Source organism: Pelophylax lessonae (assembly GCF_965119305.1).
Source record: "Pelophylax lessonae genome assembly, chromosome: 3".
NCBI lineage: Eukaryota > Metazoa > Chordata > Amphibia > Anura > Ranidae > Pelophylax > Pelophylax lessonae.
Window position 1 is genome coordinate 31,652,802 of NC_138770.1, and position 23,382 is coordinate 31,676,183.

Consider the following 23,382-nt stretch of genomic DNA (forward strand, 5'->3'; position numbering starts at 1 on the left):
CACACGCTGACTGTCCTCCTGCTCCCAGCCCACATGGCTTCAGGATGCAGCTTCTGGAGGCAGCAAACAATAGGAATTTCTCTGAACAAATTATAGAGCCTTAACTCCCTCATTCTGAACAGGTGAAGGCCTTTCAACTTCCTGCTGGCTAGCTCTGTAGCCAACACCCTAAATTAATTAATGGACTTTCTAAATCAGGTGGAAATGTATCTCCTTCCTGTGACTACATTCCCAGATTTAGCTGACTTCCTGTTACATACCCCCCCCTCTTGTTTCAACCCTAGGGTTGGGACACAGATTTCCAGGCACGCATGTGTCAAGCACTGCTGACTCACTGATAAGCCTCCTATTATCCTCAAGCTTCCGGATGAAACTGTTTTGTCATCTTCATTGACGGATTTCTCATAAATGCCACACAGTTTGTCTCTCATCTCATATACACATTCTTCAACTGCATTTTTGGCATCATTTCGCTCCTTCTCGTTTCTGTCATCTTCATTGACAGCTTTCTCATAAATGTCAGACAGCTTGTCCCTCATAACCGTCTGTCCAATCCACCACGGAGGACCGTGATCCATAGGCAACTCAATTGGGCTAGTCTTAATGTCTTCAACATTCTTAAGACGCCTCTCTCTGCAATCCATAAATGTTTTCCACAAAACTTTGAGAACCTTTGCTTCACTAAGCTTTGTTCCAAGTAGGGACTCTTGACATCCCTCTGTGACTTGAGTTGCCTCTCCATACATCTGTACACAATCATTGACTTTTTGTTGTAAAAGGGAATGATCTTCCTTCTTGAGCTTTGCTTGCTCTAAGATGCTGTGCAGAGGATTTTCCAATTGAGACAACAGGCTGTCACACATTTCTTCAAAGTGACCCCTGTTCCTTTTCCCAGAGATATCAATATCATTCACTAAACATTTCATATTCATAGGCAGATCTGAAGCATTTGCACTCATCAACTTCTTAAACTTTTCGCCCTCCTGAGCGAGTCGCAGTAAAGGCCTACTATTTGATTTGATATTCAGTTTATATTTCTTGCCAAACTCTTCACAGAAGAAGCCAACCAGAACATCATCAACTTTCCTTCCACCAACATAGGGGTCAAAGGCAACAACACAGTTGAACCCAGCGATCTGGGTGGTATCCATTATAGACCTCCTCTCTGCATCAGTGAAGAAGCATGGAACTGCAACACATTCTTTTACAGGTTTCTTCAATGCACTTTCTGCTGAACTATTTGACCGCTCAAGGTCACCTAGTTCTTTTTCTCTATCTGAATTCCACATGGAATGCATCTCAAGATCACGATCAAACTTCTGCCACCCGTCTTTCACCAGTTCCATTTTGGAAACACTCCCTGAAAGGCACTTATTCATTTGCTTCACGTTTTCACCAACAGCCTTAGTTTTCTCCACTAGGTTTTCAGCCTGAACTGAGAAATCACCACATTTCTTACTCAGCTCCTTTGTTTGCTGAAGTTCTAATGATACATTTTCCAATGCTTGAAGTTTTTGAAGGAACGGTTTATTCCAAAGGGGTGATTCAAGCCACATGTCGTCACATTTCTGAGGCTCACTCAGGACAGACCCCAAAACACTGATCCTTTTAAAAACTGCATCAGGCACACTATCCCCTCTTTGGGACAGATCCTCTGTTGCCTGGAATTCCTCTTCCAGTTCCTGCAACGGAATCTTCATCTCTTCTACTTGCTGTTCTAAGGCTCGCTTAGACTTTTCTAGCTCCTGAACTCTTTTCACAACATCATCCTTGGAGCTGACCAATTCTTCCATTTCTGTACGCAGCTGTTTGTCAACACTTTCTAGTTCAGCCTTACACTCTAGAGCTTCCTCCAAAGAGCGAGCCAAGAACAGGGCTTTGCTCTCGTTATCACGCACCTCCGTTTCTGCACGTGCGCGTTCTTCTGCATATTTTGCAGACACAGTCTTCTCTTCACCAAGCATCTGATCAAACTTCTTTTTCACATCTTCAACACACTGTAATGAACCAACGCTTTCTTCCATGCGTTTTTTCATATCCGCTATCTGAGCTTGCAATGTTGCGACTTGCTCTGATAGGTTTTTCTTTGCTTCCGCCTCCTCTTTTAATTGTTCCAGGAAGCCATTTTTCTCATCTTCCATTTGTTTGAGCTTTGTGCTAAAACTCAGCCTTTGACACCTCTCTTCCTGTAAGAGTTCCTGCGTGTCTTGCAGCTGCGATTCCAAGATAGAAAAATCTTCCGCAATTTCTCTAGATTTTCTGTCTGCTTGAGAAAGCTGATTTGTAACATTGTCCAACTCAACCTGCAGTCGGTTTGCCTTCTCTGACAGCTTAGCACACAATCGGTCACCTTCTGACACCTTGACTTGCGATTCCAGAAGCTGTGCCTCTACTTTTTCCCTCTTATGTTCACAATCTCCTTTTCCCTGCATAAGAGCCTTCACCTCATTGGCTAGCATCTGGGAATAAGAATGTAATTCTGCCACACAGGCTTCTTTCTCCTTTAACTGCTGCTGGACACGTTGGGCTTCCCCTTTCCAACTTTCACAGTCCGCACGCCATTCATTTACCACATTGCTCAAAGTAGTGAGCTCATACACAGTACTCAGTAATTTAGCCTCTCTTTCACTTTTCTCGTTGTCGCTGAGAGACAATGTCGTTTTCAGAGCGACATTCTGTTCCTGCGACTCCTGCAGGTCTATTTTTGTAGCTCCCAAAGACTGAAGACTTTTTTCCAGCTGATTACGCAACTCCAACATATCAGCCATACTTTGCTTCTGCAAAGTCTGAATTTCACTTTCCTTTTCCATGAGGATGGTATCTTTCTCCATTATAGTCTCTCTGCGTTTTTGCAACTCGACCAAAAGAAGAGCAGTGGATTCTTCCCACTGTAACACATGAGACTTGAGTAGTTCATTCATTTCCTGCAAGTTTCTATGCTCCATTTTAAGCAATTCCAAGGCTTGTTCCTTTTCTTCCATTTTCCGTTGCAAGGCATCCAACTCAGCCCTGCACACATACTCGGTTTCTTCCAAACCGATGGCCTCCATTGGCTGCTGGCGTCTCTGTTTCCAGCCTGCCATGCTCTCTTGATGAGCCTTTTGTTGAGCTGCAAAGCTCTGCTGAAAATCCGCATTTGCCTGCTGTTGAGCTGCATTTGCTTGCTGTTGAGCTGCATTTGATATAATCAGATGTTTCAACATCTCCTCCATTTTGAGTTTACTTTTCATCTGAGCACACTGCGTCTCCATAGCGGTTTCATCAGTGTTGCTAGGGACAACAACCTTCCTCTTTAGTAGACTCTCTTTAGGCATGGATGGGGCTGGTTCAGACGGCAACATCCCCTCCATCCATAGAATCCGGTCTCTCATTTCATCTATCTTTGCATTCTTCAGGCGTTTTGAACGCCCCATCTTCAATAACTCCACAAACAAATTTTTCACAGTCCAGCAAAAATTTTTCAGACCACTGTCTCTTTAACACATGTAGTTTTTCTCTCTCTCTCTTGCAAGATCTCTTTTCCTGCGCACACAGTTTGTGCAGTCACTTGCACCAGACACAACAAAGTTCATCAAAAAAGTTTGAGACCCCTGTCTCTTTAAAACACGTTTTTTTTTTTTTTTTTTTCTTTCAGGATCTTCTCTCCTGCACACATAGATTGTGCAATCTCATGCACCAGACAAAGTTCATCAAACATTTGGACTTCCTTGCAGGGATCTTGCTGCTTCTGCCCACTGCATACCTCCACCATATGTGAGGGATTAGCTCGGTGGTAGGCGTGGACGACCCCTTGGGGGGTGCGTTTTCCCAGAGAGGTAGCCGACAAGTGCTTGTAAACAAACAGTGTGGTTTATTAAATGGTGTTTTCTTCACCAGGCTGTATGCAGCAAAACATCCAAAATAAAATAAAACAGAAAATAAATCCTTGCCTCTGTGGGCGGCTACCTTCTCACAACTGGAACCTGCCTAAGTGTCTGTCTCCAACCTACCGTCGGGCAGACTTCCTTGTCCTACAGCGGACACTCAATAGTCCTTTTATAATAGCTTCACAGGGCAACACAGTCCTTTGTTTCTTTCACATCAACAGTTCGTCTTCTCACCTTTGAGACGTATTCACCCTTGGTTACCGTCCCGGGCACACATCACTCCGGGGGGTCTTCTCCCAGGCCCACACATCCTGTCGGGAGGCACACGCTGACTGTCCTCCTGCTCCCAGCCCACATGGCTTCAGGATGCAGCTTCTGGAGGCAGCAAACAATAGGAATTTCTCTGAACAAATTATAGAGCCTTAACTCCCTCATTCTGAACAGGTGAAGGCCTTTCAACTTCCTGCTGGCTAGCTCTGTAGCCAACACCCTAAATTAATTAATGGACTTTCTAAATCAGGTGGAAATGTATCTCCTTCCTGTGACTACATTCCCAGATTTAGCTGACTTCCTGTTACACCTGGATTGTTCATTGTCTGGGCCAAGCATCTAAAGTTATATGTTTCAATAGACTGTTGCTACAGGTAACCCAGGGGAATCCAGAAAGTGCAATTCTCAGCAGTCCTCTAGGGGGCAGTGCTACATATACTTGAAACTGAAAACCTTTTTTTTTTTTTTTTTTTTTTTTTTACATGCAAGCATCAGAGTTTTGTATTTTGAAGACCTAAGGTCTTCTTTCTTTGGTTACCAAGTTTGATACTTGTTTACATAAAGCAAACATAAAAATAAATCCTATATAATTGGACAGAGGTGTTGGCTCTTTGTTATGTTATTAAGAAGTTTAATAATAGAATAATATCTACAGAAATGTAACTACAAAGTAAACATTGTAAAAATTATAAAATGGTACAACAGTGATAACTGCAAGTTTACAACAGGCACTGAACAAAACACACAGGAAATGGGTGGGCAGAAATGCACTATGGTTAGTCAAGGGACAAAAAAATAAACATAGTTGCTATGGAAATTGGTGGTCCTCTTCACCATCAGAATGCAAGGACACTGATCCATTAGGATGGGGAACGTCCATGGCGGCCATATCTGCCTCAATAAATTGGGGGTACCCACTGGCCGCTGCTTCACCCCGGCACTGAAGTGAAGATAGAATAAATGTTCCTGCTTGTGTAGAACCCTCCTAGATAGGTGCTAGGAAAAAGCATTTGGGCTGCTCCATCTACTTATCAGGGGAGCCTGATGAGTAGTTTTGCCTGTTACATGTGTCCATGTGTGATTCACTTGGTCAGAGGGAGTGTCCCCACTGTATCCAATAGGGGAGCCTGTTGGACAGTGGAGGAAACCCAGCTAGTGACACACAGACTTTTGTGGCTGTCCCAGTGGGAGGGCACAACAGCCGTGCATCGTGTGATAGGTCATAAAAGCCGGGGACATATGTGACAGGAGGTCTTTGGGCGGGAAGCCAGGTCCCAGGAGGAAAGCGACGGCTGTCTCTCCTCCTGTCAGCAAGGAAGGTGGTCACAAGCAGTCAGCCTGGTGGGCCAGAGTGTGGTGCTGAGCTAAGAGGTCCAGGATACTGACAGTGGAGCAAAAGACAGAGTGACCGAAGGAAAAACAGTGTCCATGAGTACCCGGGTGCTTGCCAGGGGTCTGCTTAGGAAGGGGACCACTCCAGTGAGGTCAATGGTCAGAAGCTAGCACACACAGCAAGTGAGAAGGGGGTGCTAAGTTATACCCTGAAGAGTACTTAAGAAATAGTTCACCCTTTAGATCTTCACTTCAGTAGCAGGGTGAAGCAGTGGCCTTGCCGCACTCTTTACAGTTAGTGTCCTCAGCAATTGTGCATAGTTCATAGTTGGAGTATCCCACTCATCCCTTCTCCCATTCTAATTGAAATAAAAACACAAAAAGCAACTTTCATGGACTGATCCTTGTCTGAACTTAAAACTTTAAGTACTAAGTTATCACCACCAGTTGCTTATAGTAACCCAGGGGAACCCGTTTCAGCAGCTCCTACGGGGGCAGTGCTACACCTGTAATGTATCTTCAGGGTATATACATTGGCAACCCCTTTCACTCTCACTGTGTGTGCTGACACCTGTCCACTGACTAACACTGGAAGTGGTCCCCTTCCTAAGTTACCATCACCAGTTGCTTATAGTGACCCAGGGGAACCCATTTCAGCAGCTCCTACGGGGGAAGTGCTACACTTGTCATGTATCTTCAGGGTGTGTGCTGACACCCGTCCACTGACTATCCCTGGAGTGGTCCCCTTCCTGGGCAGACCCATGAACAAGTTCCTCTGTACTCACGGACACTGTTTTTCCAGAGTCTCCGTTGTCTCCAACTCCACCAGTCAGCTTCCCCCGGACCTCTGGTTCAGCTCTACACCCTGGCTCACCAGGCCGACTGCCTGTGACCACCATCCACAGCTACAGAAGGAAAAACAGCCGTCACCCTCCTTCTGGGACCTGACTTCCCGCCCAAAGACCTCCTGCCACATGTGCTCATGGCTTTTATACCCCATCCCATGATGCACCACTCTGTGTGCCAAACCCATGGGACGGTATGAAAGCCTGTGTGTCAGTGGCTGGGCTTCCTCCACTGTCCAACGTGCCTCTTCATTGGACACAGTGGGGACACTCTCTCAGCCCACATGAATCACACATAAACACATGCAACAGACCTGACTAGCAGATTCCACTCCCTGATAAGCAGAGAGTTCCAATGCTTTTACCTGCTGCCTTCCTGTTAAGCAGAAAAAGCCAAAACCACATCTGCTATCTATCACCTGACCAGGAAGGTGCTACATCTATAAACTCTTATGAAACAAAAAAAAAAAACACACACACACAATTTTTGACATACAAATTCGGACACATTTTTGGTTATTCCTAGATTTAGATGTTTCCAAATCTCCAAATGAAATAGAAAATCAATAAACAAAAATAATTTTAACAGATTTCAACGAAATTCATTACAAACGAATTCCAACTTTTCAAAACGATTCAAACTCAGATCAGTTAAAAAAAGCAATCGACCGATGCAAATTCTGTGTGAAGAAATAGCTGGCTGTTAAGCAGCAAGCCGGGAAGCCAGCCAACCGCATCCTTACCAACCATGAATCATCAACTGTCAGCGGGCTTCCCCACTGACAGAGGAATGTAAAGAAAAAAATGCCGGCATTGCCTGGAAATAGAAAAAAAAAAAAAAGTGTGGTTCCTGACCTGACCCCCCCCCCCCCCCCCCGTCCAAGCCAGACCCTTTGGGGGACCAAACTGTAAAAAAAACAAAAAAAAAACAAACCGGTGTGGGTTCTCCCCCAAAATCCATACCAGACCCTTTATCCCGGCATGAAGACTGGCAGGTCAGGATAAGTCCACAAGATGGAACTGACCATTATAGGAAATCCCAATTCGCCATGACTGGGGGAATGCGGGTCACATTTCATCAACACATTTATAACAACCAAATCTGTAAGTGTTTGTGAAATCTTCCCTCACAAAATGTACTCAGCCAATGAAAGGTAAGGACTCAATTTTTATTTTTCTCCTGAATCGATGACCAACACGGGACAACACTTCATCCATGTCTTTGGTGATCAGACTTTACTGACGAACAATTCCCTCACTCAGGACAGGAATACGGCTTCTCACCCGTGTGCAATATCTGATGTGTGGAAAGATATGACTTGCGTGAAAAACCTTTCCCGCACTCAGAACAAGAATACCGCTTCTCACCAGTGTGCAATCTCTGATGTTTGGAAAGAGTGGACTTCTCTGAAAAACATTTCCCGCACTCAAGACAGGAATAAGGCTTCTCCCCCGTGTGCAATCTCTGATGTGTGAAAAGATGTGACTTACGTGAAAAACATTTCCCGCACTCAAGACAGGAATAAGGCTTTCCCCCTGTGTAAAATCTCTGATGTGTGGAAAGATTGGACTTCTGTAGAAAACATTTCTTGCACTCAGGACAGGAATACGGCTTCTCACCGGTGTGAGATCTTTTATGCACATTAAAATTGTATTTAAAACGGAAACACTTCCCGCACTCAGTACAGGAGAACCTCTTATCTGTTGGAAGGACAGCACCGTCCCTCACAGTCTAAGGTTCCTCAGGATAAGAGGAATACGATGGTCCGGCACTGTTCCTCACAGTCTGAGGTTCCTCAGGATAAGAGGAATACGATGGTCCGGCACCGTCCCTCACAGTCTGAGGTTCCTCAAGAGAAGAGGAATACAATGCCTCTTCCTGATTGGCTGGGAGGAGAGTCAGTGTGACAATAGGGAATATTCATTCGCTATTGTCACACAACTGGATGGGCTCAGGGCGCAGTGCTCTGTGCCCAGAGCCCACCCTTTTTTGAAACATATTAGAGCCTCTGGCTTTACTCACATGCTTCAGAAAAAAGAAAATCTCCTATTGGAATCCATGCGTTCAGCGCCCTGCATGTAGATTAGGGGCGTCGAGCGCATGGATGGGGGGGGGGGCAGCGCCCCTGCACCCCCAATGGACGGGCCGCCCCTGCTCCTCAGGACAGAAAAGAAGACAAAGGTAGGCGACTGCACCAAACTTTGATAAAATGCTGCAATGCACATCGATCACCCAGAGAGCAGAGTCCTCTCCATATGTTTTCCTTTTGGTTACTCCCTAGCAGCCCGCATGGCGTCTGCTCCCTTCTGCTGACCTCAAGCCAAACATACTCATGTGTCCCAGACCTCTTCCACAGGGCAATCGATGCATCTGCAGGGCGACCCGGTTCCCAGAGGCAGGAACACAACTGCTATATCTGGGTTGGGTGCGCTTAGGAGACATGTGCAGAATGGAAACATTTGTTTCGTTTCGGATAGATTCGTTATGTTACTAATTTTGTATCATTATAGAATTTGTTTAGTTTGGTTTTGGAATTTGTTTACTTTTGTTTAGTTTTCAATAAAAATGGATTTTTGTAAAATCCTTTTCTCTTAAGCTCATTGACAGACGTAGTCCTCGTTGATACTAACAACTCGGGTTATGCTGCCCTCTACAGGAGTAGGACTAGACAGGAAAGAAAACATTCTGGCCACACCTTAGGGGCAGTCCCAGAGGGTATATCCTCTCTCTCTCTGCTACAGCAAATCAGTTATGTCACAAAGCAGTGTTTAGAGAATTTAACCCAACCCAACTCAAAACAGAGGGGCGGGTACTACGTCTGTCAATGAGCTTAAGAGAAAAGGATTTTTTTACGGTAAGATTTTACAAAAATCAATTTTTCTCTGTCGCTCATTGACAGACGTAGTCCTCGTTGATACTAACAACTCGGGACGTCCCAAAGCAGTACCACAAATAAGGGGTGGGAAAATGGAAAACAAAAATCCAATCTAGAAGGCCCAACCGGTGCCAACTAGAAGTTCTCAAGGCTCATCGATCAAAGATGAGACTCAACAGAAATTCCAACAGAAAAAAACCCTCGAGGTAGACCACCGGTCTCCTCAAATTGCGGCCTGCAAAACCTTGCGGCCAAATGAGGCAACCGCCGATGCCATCACATCAACTTTGTAAAATTTTGTAAAGGTATGTACCGACGACCAAGTGGCCGCCTTACATACCTGGACCACAGACGCCTGATGGCGGAAGGCCCAGGAAGTACTGAGCGCTCGAGTGGAGTGCGCCTTAACAGGGAACGGAGGATTCCGACCCCTAATAGAATAAGCCTGTACCACCGTCTGTCTAATCCATTTGAGATAGTTGCGGCAGATGCAGGCAACCCCTTTCTGGGGCCATCCGTGATCACAAAAAGTGAATCCGTCTTATGGAACGATTCCGTAGCCTTCAGGTATACCCTGATTCCCCGAACCACATCCAAGGAATGCAACGCATGTTCCCGATGATGATTGGGCTGAGGACACAAGGAAGGTAGCACAATATCTTCATTCAGATGAAAGTCTGAAACCACCTTTGGAAGAAAGGATGGCTTCAGATGAAGAACTACCTTATCCCTATGAATCACTAAATATGGGGACTGGCATGATAATGCAGCCAGTTCTGACACCCTGCGTGCAGAAGTGATAGTCACCAAGAAGGCCACCTTCTGGGATAAAGTAAGCAAGGGAATCTCCCTGATGTTTTCAAAGGGAGGTTTCTGCAGAACCGACAAAACCAAATTAAGATCCCAGGGCGGTAAGGGCGCGCGGACTGGTGGAGCCAGGTGCCGCACCCCCTGAATGAAATTCCGCACCAAGGAATGAGTAGCCAATGGCTTCTGAAAGAAGATTGCTAATGATGAAACCTGACCCTTGATGGTGCTCAAGGATAGTTTCTGATCAACCCCCTTTTGCAGAAAAGCCAATATTCGGGTCACCGAATAGGTACGTGGAGGAAATCCCAAAGATTCGCACCACGCGATACAAGTCTTCCATGTGCGATAATAGACCTTGCTGGAAGTCGCTTTCCTTGCCTTAATTAGAGTAGGAATAACTGAAGCTGACAACCCTCTGTCCTTCAGTACCTGGGTCTCAATGGCCAGGCCATTAAAACCAGCGACTGTAAAGCACAATGGAAGATCGGTCCTTGAGACCGCAGACCCTCCCTGAGAGGAAGTCTCCAAGGAGCGTTCGCGACTAGCATGTCCAAGTCGGCCTGACCGACTTGACGAGGCTAGCCTAGAATTTCCAGGATAACTTAACTGGAGTTCCCTCCATCTCCATCCTGTGGAGAAATCTCAGCAGCAATCTGAGAGGAGGGAATACCTCTAATAGCTGACACTGCCTTTACAGGCCGTTCAGCGCGTCTGCTGCGTCCGCTGGAGGATCGTGGGCGCGCGTTACCAATCTCCGCGCCTCCGGGATGCTCTGAAGAAGACACAGATGGTAAAATCCTTGGTGATTGACTTAAGTCATCACCCTGATATTGCCTGACTGGATCCGAACCAGGCTGCCCTAGAGCTACCTGGCCCAGGCAATCCGACAAAGTCTGATCGTTCTGTGTTCCCACACATTTATCAGACACCTGATTCCTATCAGGAGTGATGATTTCTCCTGGTTGAACATTAGAGACCGAAGTCACCCGGCTAGAGGCTCCTTGGTCTGTCTGCTCAACCGGATCCGATTCCTGTGGGGAACTGAGACTAATCTTTGGAAAAGGTAAAAAAAATGATCTGTTCAGGGAACGGTAACTACCGCTCCCTGTAGTACTAAAATGTTGGAAGGGAAGAATCGCACCGGTAGCAATGATCGATGCTCGATCTAGTGCTCTGAATACCGGTGAAGACGTCCCCCTACCCTCAAGCCGGGTGGGGGCGCACCTTCAGGCTGTGTAAGCCTTAGCTTCAGGTTTGGCTGAGTCGGTCTTTTGTTTGTCCGACCAGCGCTTCTTGAACCCTCCTAGAGAGGTTTTGCCCTTCCCGCTTGCTCCAGCAGAGCGAACGAACCCTTTATGGGCGGCAAAGAAAGGTCCACGCTTGTTACGAGGTCCTTTAGCTTTAGCAGCCTGTGGCAAAAAAGTGCTTTTGCCCCCAGTGGCATCCTTAATGATCTCATCTAGGGTGGCCCCAAATAGACGATTCCCCTGAAAGGGGAGATTCGCCAAGGTCTTTTTGGAACCTAGGTCCGCTGACCAGCATTTTAACCACAGCACACGTCTGAGGATTACCGCTGACATAGATGCATGCCCTCCACAACTAGTGCGTCCACCAATGCTTCTTCTTGTGCTATGGCGGAAGCATGAATGTCCTCCTCACTGTCTGAGGGAACTTTACCTGAGACAACAGCCCCTGCAGAGGGACCTGCAGCTGCAATGACCATCTCAGAATCTGAATCTGAAGTCTCAGATGATATAGGGGTAGGCGGGGGTCGCTTTCTTGACCCCCGTTCCTGACAGGCCGTCTCCACCCGAGCCACCAAAGACTCCAAAACTGCTGTAAATGCATCCATACTCTGTGCACTGGCGGGTCCCGCGGCCCCCTCGAGGGAAACAGGTGGGGGTACCTGTGTGGCAGGGTCCATGATAATTCCAGATATTACCCGGAAAAAATCAATTGCCCAAAAAAATAAAACCTTTTTTTTTTTTTTTTCAGACCCCCAGCGCCACAATGCCCCTCAGTGTTACCTGCTTAGGGACCCCTACAGAGCGAGAGAGAGAGATAGACCTCAAGGCTCACCACTTGATGCTCAGAGTTTCAAATGCAACTTGTTTCAGCACTGTCTAGAACAGACAGGAAGTCTTTTGGCTGGATTCCCGGGTACAAAGGAGGCGGCTCCGCCCCTCTGCACGCCTTCCGGCGCCTCCCCTAGCTCCACGAGGTGTTTGGGTCACCTCAAACATGGCCGCCCCCATGCTGGAGACACGAGGCTACGCTAATATGGCGGCCTCGTGCGATCTCACAGACAATGGCGGCGGCCTGTACAGGATAACGGCGTGTCTCCTGTGGGAGAATCTCGGCCCCACAAACCTTCACCCTAATGGTGATCAGCCTGGCCGGCGGTACCGGACCCTGGCGGGCCATATGCGGTCCGTGGGCCGTCGGAAGGCATCTGCCTTTGCTGGAGGAATGCGATCTGGACTGCAGTATACATGTATAGCCATCGCCCTGTGAACACTTCTGACAGGTAGGATACCTTATACTATCACAGTAATATTCTAGTACTGCCACTGACTTCAGTCATCTTTACAGTTTTGAAATGACATTAGATTGTCAGCTCCCAAACCAAGCCTCCTGGTTTCTTGTTCACAAAAATCACACTCAAATAGGGGGATCTGTGACATGTTATAGGATAGAGGGGAGATCCATCCTTACCATTTCAGAGAGGGGCCCGCGTTCACCACAAACCCGTCAGGGGGAAAAGGGGGAACATACTACTCACCATACCGGAACCAGGCGGGCGCCAACTCCTGACAGTACCCCTCTCCACCGGAGTGGGAGGGCTGTCGACCAATACGGACACCGTGACTCATGGTCATTGGCGTTTAAGCGAGACGTTTAACTCGCAGGGCCAGTCCCCGTCCAGTGGGACTATGTCGCGGCCGACCCAGCGCAGAGCTATGGCCTGCACGCGCTCGTAGGCTGAACTGGGGTGACCACTGGATCTCAACATCCAGCCCGTCGCCCAGTTCCAGCTTTCTTGCTTGAAGATCTCACAGGAACACTGGAGAAAAAAGCTGTCTAAAAAATCTTTCTAAGAAAAAAAATCCTGCCAGGACCGAAGATCCTAGCAAGGCATCTAGGTCCTTACTCCTAACTAGACAGAAAAAAACTGATTTGCTGTAGCAGAGAGAGAGAGGATATACCCTCTGGGACTGCCCCTAAGGTGTGGCCAGAATGTTTTCTTTCCTGTCTAGTCCTACTCCTGTAGAGGGCAGCATAACCCGAGTTGTTAGTATCAACGAGGACTACGTCTGTCAATGAGCGACAGAGAAATTTATTTTTGTATTCGGTAAAATTTGTTTAGTTTATTAATCTAACGAATTCAAATTTTTCAGAACGATCGTAATTCCAATCGATCGAGAAACGATCGACTAATTCGAATTCTGTGTGAAGAATAGCGGGTTGTTAAAAACAGGGGGCTGGGAAGCCGGCCGCCGGCATCCTTAACAACCGATGACTCATCAGCTGTCAGCGGGCTTCCCCACTTACAGATGAATGGAAAGAAAAGAATGACGGCATTGCCCAGTAATAGAAAAATGTTAAAAAAAAAAAATGACGTGGGGTCCCCTTCCTCCCCAGTCTATACCAGGACCACGCCAAAATGTAATAAAATAAATGGCGTGGGGTCCCCCAAAATCCATATCAGACCTTTACCTGAGCATGCAGTTCTGAAGGTCAGGAAAGGGGGGATAAGCAAGCGCCCCCCTTCTAACCCATACCAGACCACATGCCCTTAACATGGGGGGGGGTGATTTGGGGCACCTCTTCCCCCCAACCCCAAAGCACCTTGTCTCCATGTTGGCTTGTTGTAATATGAAAGCCCTTTTTATCAAGGGGTCCCCCCAGATCCCGCCCCCCCATGTGAATGAGTATCAGGACCATAGTACCTGTACCTATTCACCAAAGCGTCAAAAAGTAATAAAAACATACACACAATTTCTGAAAAATCCTCTATTATAAAATAAAAACCAGAGTCCCCCGATGTAGATCCGTCACCAAACACCCGCCGCACCCGAAAAAATAAATTAAAAAAGACGCTCTCACCATCATGGAGGCCCTCTGGTACAGGTACAGGTGCTATGGTCCCGATACTCATTCACATGGGGGGGGCGGGGGGGGATCTGGGGGCCCCTTGATAAAAGGGGCTTTCATATTATGAACAGCCCCCTGCCTGCAGACCCCCACAAGCACAGGCCATCAACATGGGGACAAGGTGCTTTGGGTGGGGTGGGAAGGGGTGGGGGGGCAGAGCTTCCCCATAGCACCCACCCCCCCATGTTGAGGACATGTGGCCTGGTATGGTTAAGGAGGAGGGGGCCCTCTCTCGTCCCTTCCACTTTCCGGACCTGCCAGGCTGCATGCCGGGATAAAGGGTCTGGTATGGATTTTAGGGGAGAACCCACGCTATTTTTTTTTATTTTCTTTAATTTTGGCCCCAAAGGGCCTGGTATGGACTGGGGGGGGGAGGGGAACCACGCCGTTTTTTCTATTGCTGGGCAATGCCGGCATTCATTTCTTTACTTTCATCTGTCAGTGGGGAAGCCTGCTGACAGCTGATGAGTCCTGGTTGGTAAGGATGTGGGCGGCCGGCTTCCGGGCTTGCTGCTAAACAACCAGCTATTTCTTCACACAGAATTTGCATCAGTCGATCGTTTCTTGACTGATCCGAATTCGAATCGTTCTGAAAATTTGGAATTCATTAGAAAATGAATAAACAAAACAAATTTTAACAGATTTCAACTAAATTTATTACAATTTCATTTGGAGATTTGGATACATCCAAATCTAAGAATAACCAAAAATTTGTCCGGATTTGTATTCGCACCGAAACGAATTTCACGTGTCTAACACTTAATGGCTACCCGCTAACAGCTGGGCTCCCAGCCAATGCAAATGGCCGCCGATGGCAGGGCCCACTCTCCAGGCATGGATGGGGTCTTATGGGGGAGGAACGAGGGCGGGGCTACCCAAACATATGCTGCCATGGGCATCTGTCAGGAAAGCACATTATGGCCACTAGATGGAACTGACCATTATAGGAAATCCCAATTCACCATGACTGGGGGAATGCGGGTCACATTTCATCAACACATTTTTACCAACCTGATCTGTTAGAGTTTGTGAAATCTTCCCGCACAAAATGTACTCAGCCAATAAAAGGTAAGGACTCCATTTTTATTTTTCTCCAGCTATCAATGGCCAACACGGGACAACACTTCATCCATGTCTCTGGTGATCCCTGATCTCCTTATGAACTGTTTCTTACATGATGAAGATCAGCCATGGAGTATATCTGAGGTGTATATCAGGGTGTGCTTCTTCCCCACATGTCCACCAACATTCATATAGAAGACATTTCCCACACTCAAGGCACTAATACACCTCCAGGGTTGCTTGGGACCCCTGATGTACAGGAAGACAGGACTTCAGGGAGGAACAATTCCCTCACTCAGGACAGGAAAGTGGCTTCTCCCCCGTGTGAGATCTCTGATGTCTGGAAAGAGTGGACTTCCGTGAAAAACATTTCCCACACTCAGGACAGGAATACGGCTTCTCACCGGTGTGCAATCTCTGATGTCTGGAAAGATGGTACTTCACTGAAAAACATTTCCCGCACTCAGGACAGGAATATGGCTTCTCACCGGTGTGCGATATCTGATGTCTGGAAAGTGCGGACGTCTCTGAAAAACATTTCCCACACTCAGGACAAGAATACGGCTTCTCACCAGTGTGCAATCTCTGATGTTTGGAAAGATCAGACTTCTGTGAAAAACATTTCCCACACTCAGAACAGAAATATGGCTTTTCCCCACTGTGAAATCTCTGATGTATGGAAAGATTGGACTTCACTGAAAAATATTTCCCGCACTCAGGACAGGAATACGGCTTCTCACCCGTGTGAGATCTCTGATGTCTGGAAAGAGTGGACTTCTGTGAAAAACATTTCCCACACTCAGGACAGGAATACGGCTTCTCACCAGTGTGCAATCTCTGATGTCTGGAAAGATGGTACTTCACTGAAAAACATTTCCCGCACTCAGGACAGGAATACGGCTTCTCACCGGTGTGCGATATCTGATGTCTGGAAAGTGCGGACGTCTCTGAAAAACATTTCCCACACTCAGGACAGGAATACGGCTTCTCACCAGTGTGCAATCTCTGATGTTTGGAAAGATCAGACTTCTGTGAAAAACATTTCCCACACTCAGAACAGAAATATGGCTTTTCCCCCCTGTGAAATCTCTGATGTATGGAAAGATTGGACTTCGCTGAAAAATATTTCCCGCACTCAGGACAGGAATACGGCTTCTCACCCATGTGCAATCTCTGATGTGTGGAAAGATAGGACTTGCATGAAAAACATTTCCCGCACTCAGAACAAGAATACAGCTTCTCACCAGTGTGCAATCTCTGATGTCTGGAAAGATGGTACTTCACTGAAAAACATTTCCCGCACTCAGGACAGGAATATGGCTTCTCACCGGTGTGCGATATCTGATGTCTGGAAAGTGCGGACGTCTCTGAAAAACATTTCCCACACTCAGGACAAGAATACGGCTTCTCACCAGTGTGCAATCTCTGATGTTTGGAAAGATCAGACTTCTGTGAAAAACATTTCCCACACTCAGAACAGAAATATGGCTTTTCCCCACTGTGAAATCTCTGATGTATGGAAAGATTGGACTTCACTGAAAAATATTTCCCGCACTCAGGACAGGAATACGGCTTCTCACCCGTGTGAGATCTCTGATGTCTGGAAAGAGTGGACTTCTGTGAAAAACATTTCCCACACTCAGGACAGGAATACGGCTTCTCACCAGTGTGCAATCTCTGATGTCTGGAAAGATGGTACTTCACTGAAAAACATTTCCCGCACTCAGGACAGGAATACGGCTTCTCACCGGTGTGCGATATCTGATGTCTGGAAAGTGCGGACGTCTCTGAAAAACATTTCCCACACTCAGGACAGGAATACGGCTTCTCACCAGTGTGCAATCTCTGATGTTTGGAAAGATCAGACTTCTGTGAAAAACATTTCCCACACTCAGAACAGAAATATGGCTTTTCCCCCCTGTGAAATCTCTGATGTATGGAAAGATTGGACTTCGCTGAAAAACATTTCCCGCACTCAGAACAAGAATACAGCTTCTCACCAGTGTGCAATCTCTGATGTTTGTAAAGATTGGACTTCTGTGAATAACATTTCCCGCACTCAGGACAGGAATACGGTGGTCCAGCACTGTCCCTCACAGTCTGAGGTTCCGCAGAATAAGAGGAATATGATGGTCCGGCACTGTCCCTCACAGTCTGAGGTTCCTCAGGATAAGAGGAATACGATGGTCCGGCACTGTCCCTCACAGTCTGAGGTTCCTCAGGATAAGAGGAATACGATGGTCCGGCACTGTCCCTCACAGTCTGAGGTTCCTCAGGATAAGAGGAATACGATGGTCCGGCACTGTCCCTCACAGTCTGAGGTTCCTCAGGATAAGAGGAATACAATGGTCCATCTACACTGTGTGGTGCCGGATGGACATTGGAGGTAGCCGGGTTTTCTCCTGGACTATACTGTGTGATGTCCTCATCTTCTACTTTACAGTCTGGAGACAAAGTGAGACAATCCTCTGAGGTTTTTCTCATCTCCCGTCCATGTACTAAAATAGAAATACAAAGATTATTTCTAGACATCAGTAGATTGATTCCCCTAAACCAGGACTCCGCCCACATCAGACAGCTTTGTCTCTGAGAATTTTACAATTAATTCCCCCCCTCAAGGTAACTAGTAAATGGGTCCTCTGATCTCCTACCAGTTCATTTCTTTATTCATGGACCTTAGTCAGAGAGTGAGGAAACAACGAGAACTGTCTTTTATAGGAGTGACAGTGATGAGGGGATTATAGGACGAGTGTCCCCACCCCCTCTATCACTCATTGCCATCTTCTTAACACAAGAAGTCCTGCACTTCCTTATTTAGTCCATGATTTAGTCATGAATAACAGCGGGGCTGAGCCCCACCAGAGGTCAGAGAGTGAGGATGAAGACTGAACTGATTCTGAAGACCTCCATCATTGGGTTATTGACTACTCCCCAAATATCACTTTCTGTTTAAGGTTCCAAAGTTGGAGGATGTTATCACATTATTATCAACATGTAAAAGTCTGTCCTCCAATCAAATCATCAGATATAAAATGTCCAGCTGGTAGAAAATGGGTGCAAAAGAAGTAAGGCCTATGTAATGTACAACTTATTATATAGGATACAAAAGTTAGGACTATACAGTATCGGAATTATGTACAACATAAAGTATATAGTGCAGGGGTCAGGAGTGTGTAATGTACAACATAGAGTATATAGTGCAGGGGTCAGGAGTATGTAATGTACAACATAGAGTATATGGTGCAGGGGTCAGGAGTATGTAATGTACAACATAGAGTATATAGTGCAGGAGTCAGGAGTATGTAATGTACAACATAGAGTATATAGTGCAAGAGTATGTAATGTACAACATAGAGTATATGGTGCAGGGGTCATGAGTATGTAATGCACAACATAGAGTATATGGTGCAGGAGTATGTAATGTACAACATAGAGTATATAGTGCAGGGGTCAGGAGTATGTAATGTACAACATAGAGTATATGGTGCAGGGGTCAGGAGTATGTAAAGTACAACATAGAGTATATAGTGCAGGGGTCAGGAGTATGTAATGTACAACATAGAGTATATAGTGCAGGGGTCAGGAGTATGTAATGTACAACATAGAGTATATAGTGCAGGGATCAGGAGTATGTAATGTACAACATAGAGTATATAGTGCAGGGATCAGGAATATGTAATGTACAACATAGATTATATAGTACAGGGATCAGGAGTATGTAATGTACAACATAGAGTATATAGTGCAGGGGTCAGGAGTGTGTAATGTACAACATAGAGTATATAGTGCAGGGGTCAGGAGTATGTAATGTACAACATAGAGTATATAGTGCAGGGGTCAGGAGTATGTAATGTACAACATAGAGTATATAGTGCAGGGATCAGGAGTATGTAATGTACAACATAGAGTATATAGTGCAGGGATCAGGAATATGTAATGTACAACATAGATTATATAGTACAGGGATCAGGAGTATGTAATGTACAACATTGAGTATATAGTGCGGGGGCCAGGACTCATAATATTGGTATTCAGGAATCAGTGCAAGCTTAAACGTTTACATGCTGCCTCCGATCTCCTGAGACTGCACTCAGTAAAGTGGTTCTGAGACTATACAGACATATCCCTCCACCCGACACAGCCAGCAGATATCAAAGCAAGTAAATCTGGGAAAATTGCGGTCAGAGATCTTGCTAGACCTGGGCACTCTGGACCAATCAGTGAGCAGTATGGGTGGAGGAATGTATTTAGTGTTAATGACCCACCTGTGCTGATCTCTATAGGAGTGTCCTCCTCTATAAATGTCCCCGTTATTCCATCCTCCTCCATAGACTGCTGATTATCCCTCACATACGTCTCTTCTTCTTCTGCTTTAACCTCAACTTTTATATCTATCAGATCTTCACCCTAAAAAAAAATGAGAATGAGAGAAAAATCATCTGTAAAATATAAGCTCACATAAAATAATCCACACATCATCTCCACAAGTCCATGTTCTAGATTCTCCATCGCACCAACCTTGTAACAGTGAGGGATGGTGTGATCTTCCTGCATGGAATCCCGGGAATACAGAGGACGGGGACATCTCTCTGGTGGGTTCCTGGTATTAGGTGGCTCCATCATATCCTTGTGTCCTTCTGTAAACTCCTCCATCACTCCATACTCCTCATCCTCCTCTTTATACTCTTCTTTAACATCAATATTATCATCCCCGAGGTTTCCACTCTGAATATATAATAAAACATTCATTGTTACAAACATGCTGTGTATAAATTATAACTACTAATAATTGTCAATCATCTACCTGAGTACACTGCCGGGGTATAAGATTAATACTTCTAAGATCGAGGCTCTTTCTATCAACATTCCTCCCACAACTCTGGGCACCTTACAATCCGCTTACTCGTATCACTAGTGTACCTGTTCCCTCAAATCCCTCGTTATTCATGTGACACCTTCTCCTCATTATACTAAGCTAACCTTCCTTCTTTATTTCAAGACATTTATCCCTGAAACAATGGGATGCTTACTGTATAATATCTCCTGGCTAGGCAAGGTAAATGTCCTCAAAATGTGGTTCCTCCCCAAACTGCTGTACCTATTGGAGACTCTCCCGGTCCAAGTCCCTCTTTCTCGGCTGAAATTGCTGCAAAGTACCTTTGTTACATTTATATGGCACCATAAGTCCCATCGCATAGCACAATCCACTTTGCTTTGGCTGAGATCTAGGGGCGGTCTGGGAGCACCTGACCTGTTAACCACTTCCCATCCGGGCCAATTCTGGCATTTCTCTCCTACATGTAAAAATCATCATTTATTTGCCAATTTTTTGTAAAATATATAAGATGATGTTACGCTGAGTAGTTAGGTATCAAACACATGTGTCATGCTTTAGAATTGCACCCATTCGTGAAATGCCTCACATGTGTGGTATATATATATATTATATATATATATATATGCGGGTGCAGCCTACGTATGCGTTTGCTTTTGCATGCAAGCACAAGAGGACAGGAGTGCTTTAAAAACATTTTTATTATTATTATTTATTTTTTTTTTTTTATTTTTTTTTGTACACCAACTCTATTTTTTTTATCACTTTTATTCCTATTACAAGAAATGTCATCCCTTGTAATAGGAATAAGGCGTGACAGATCCTCTTTATGGAGAAATCTGGGGTCACGTAGACCCCAGATATCTCTTCTACCCTGGAAAGCATGAGATAAATAAAACATTGATCTCTGCATTCCAGGATGAAAAACTGGCAGTGTTTACATCTGACAGCACCAGAAGTGATGTCATAATGTTGCTTTTGGCCTCCCAGGAGCATAGAGATGGCCGGGGACCATCCATTCTATGGTCAGCTCTATGGCACTAGAGGGCAGCAGGAGAGGGAGAGGACATCCCCTCCCGCTGCCTGTAAATCAAGCGACTCATGACCAGCTAGGGCTTTTACAAGATAGGGAATTGCTGGCTGAAAAGAAAGATATCTGGGTGATGCCTGCAGCTGCACCCATCATCCAGATATCACCACTTCAAGTCCGGGACGTCATATGATGGCCTTCCGGTGGGAAGTGGTTAAATTATTATTATGCCTCCCACCTCCAGACTTTCATGTCCTGGTCTGTCCATCCCCCACCCAGTCGCTGGTCTGAAATAGAATTTGGGCTTATCTACCCCACTCACCCATGCCCTTTATTATGGTCAGCTGACTCCACCATGTCCTCTCCACTGAAACAATCCTCCTCCCCTATGCTATTCATGTTGTTCATATGGAAAAAATGTTGCACACGGTATTTTCTTTCTTCCCCATGTTCTCTCCTGCTTACCTTTTATATAATCCTTCCATCCCAGACTCCCTGTCCTATGGAAGGATCCTGCCCTGGGCCGAAGCCAATAGATTTTAGTTGCGTCACTTTAAACAAACATTTATACCGAGCGCTGAGAGAACAGATCATAGATGGATTCATGGGAAGACCAGGACAAACCTATGCAGCTGTCAAAATACACTTTGTATAGTGCAAGATACAGGCGTACACAAAACAAAAGACCACGCTCGGTGCCCCCAGTGGTCACTAGAAGGAGAATTATCTGCAGGACTGTGAAAACAACAGCCAGGTCTATTAAGGGTAACAACAGTTCATTACCCACAATATGGTGGATAAGAACAGTCAAGTTAATGAAAAAGCCAACAATACTACTGCAAAAGGTCCCTGGGCATTAATGGAAGGGTGGGCTGATAGAGGGGCACCAATCCAATAGCCCTGGGAAATACAATATTGTCACTCGGGGAACCAGACTGAGCACAGCAGCGCGCTCGGGTGACGTCACAGTCGGCCAGTGGGCGGGATCAGGAAGAACCAGAGGAAGCCTCAGGGTCCCAGCATGGAATGCAAGCTTGGACAGTTGCCGTGATGACGTGTTTCGCATGCATGCGGTTTATCAAGTCATGGGGATAAAGGCAACTGGAGTATTTAAGCTGTATGTGTCCCAATAGAGGGGCGGGGAGTGGGCGGAGCTATGCAGATCTGGATGCCACTTAACCCATCAATGCTTATGGCTGCCATTGAGTCAGTTGCCATCAAATACAAACTCTACAGTATAATCACAAATGTACAAAATATCGTCATATCAATTAGAAAGAGAAAATAATAAAAAATAAAAAGATGAATATTTGCTTGTGCATAGTTAATAAATTGTGCATATTCTAAGAACAAACTAATATCATGATAATAATAAAAAATAATAAATAATAAAATATAATTATTAATTTTAACCACTTGCCAACCAGCCGCTGTACTTATACTGCAGCAGATTGGCTCTGTCACTAGAAACGATGTACCTGTGCGTCGTTTTGCGGGACTGCTAGTGGGGGCGTGCGCATGCACCAATTGGCTACAGGGGGAGCCAATCAGTAGGTCCAGCGCCGCAATGTCTGTCGGGCACCTGTGATGGCTCCCCGCAGAGACAGAACAGTTCTGTTCTGCTGTTCTGTCAGTAATGAACACAGGGATCCTCTTTTTTAGGAACACAGGTCTCCGTGTTCATTCAGCAAGCCCATCCTCCACACAGTTAGAAAGCACCCCCTAGGGACACATTTAACCATTTGATCCCCCTGGTGTTAACCCCTTCCCTGCCAGTGTCATTATTACAGTGACAGTGCATATTTCTAGCACTGATTACTGTAGTAATGTCCCTGGTCCCCCCAAAAGTGTCAAAAATGTCAGTTAGGGGTCCGATCTGTCTCCAACAATGTCGCAGTCCTGCTAAAAATCGCTGATCACCGCCATTACTAGTAAAAAAAAAAAAAAAAAATGACATAAATATTTCCCCTAGTTTGTAGACGTGATAAGTTTTGCGCAAACCAACCAATTTAGACTTATTGGGATTTTTTTTACCAAAAATATGTAGCATAATACAAATTGGCCAAAAATAATGAAAACATTTAATTTTTACATTTTTTTGTATTGGGAATGTTATATAGCAGAAAGTAAAAAATATTGTTTTTTTTTTTCAGAATTGTCTCTCTTTTTTATTAATAGCGCCAAAAAAAAAATGGCACAGGTGATCAAATACCACCAAAGTAAAGCTCTATTTGTGGGAAAAAAAGGACATCAATTTTATTTGGGTACAATTTCGCACGACCGTGTAATTGTCAGTTTAAGT

The 23,382-nt window shown here is 45.5% G+C and overlaps 2 protein-coding genes across 2 annotated transcripts in view; both read right to left on the reverse strand.

The window, feature by feature from the left end:
• Window positions 1-14,112, reverse strand: part of LOC309550269 (uncharacterized protein) — a gene marked incomplete at its 5' end in the record, with an annotated part of 110,052 nt that extends 95,940 nt beyond the window's left edge. The window contains 2 exons of the mRNA XM_082250677.1: window positions 7,674-7,886; window positions 14,107-14,112. Of these exons, the coding sequence (XP_082106803.1) occupies window positions 7,674-7,886; window positions 14,107-14,112 (219 nt within the window). The remainder of the gene's footprint in view (window positions 1-7,673; window positions 7,887-14,106) is intronic.
• A 436-nt stretch (window positions 14,113-14,548) lies between these two features.
• LOC309550270 (uncharacterized protein) lies at window positions 14,549-21,348 on the reverse strand (the record flags this gene model as incomplete). Its single annotated transcript, XM_082250678.1, has 4 exons — window positions 14,549-14,664; window positions 15,594-16,065; window positions 16,594-17,085; window positions 21,319-21,348. The coding sequence occupies 4 exons, from the start codon at window positions 21,346-21,348 to the stop codon at window positions 14,549-14,551; spliced, it is 1,110 nt and encodes a 369-aa protein (XP_082106804.1).
• Window positions 21,349-23,382: the final 2,034 nt, after the last annotated feature.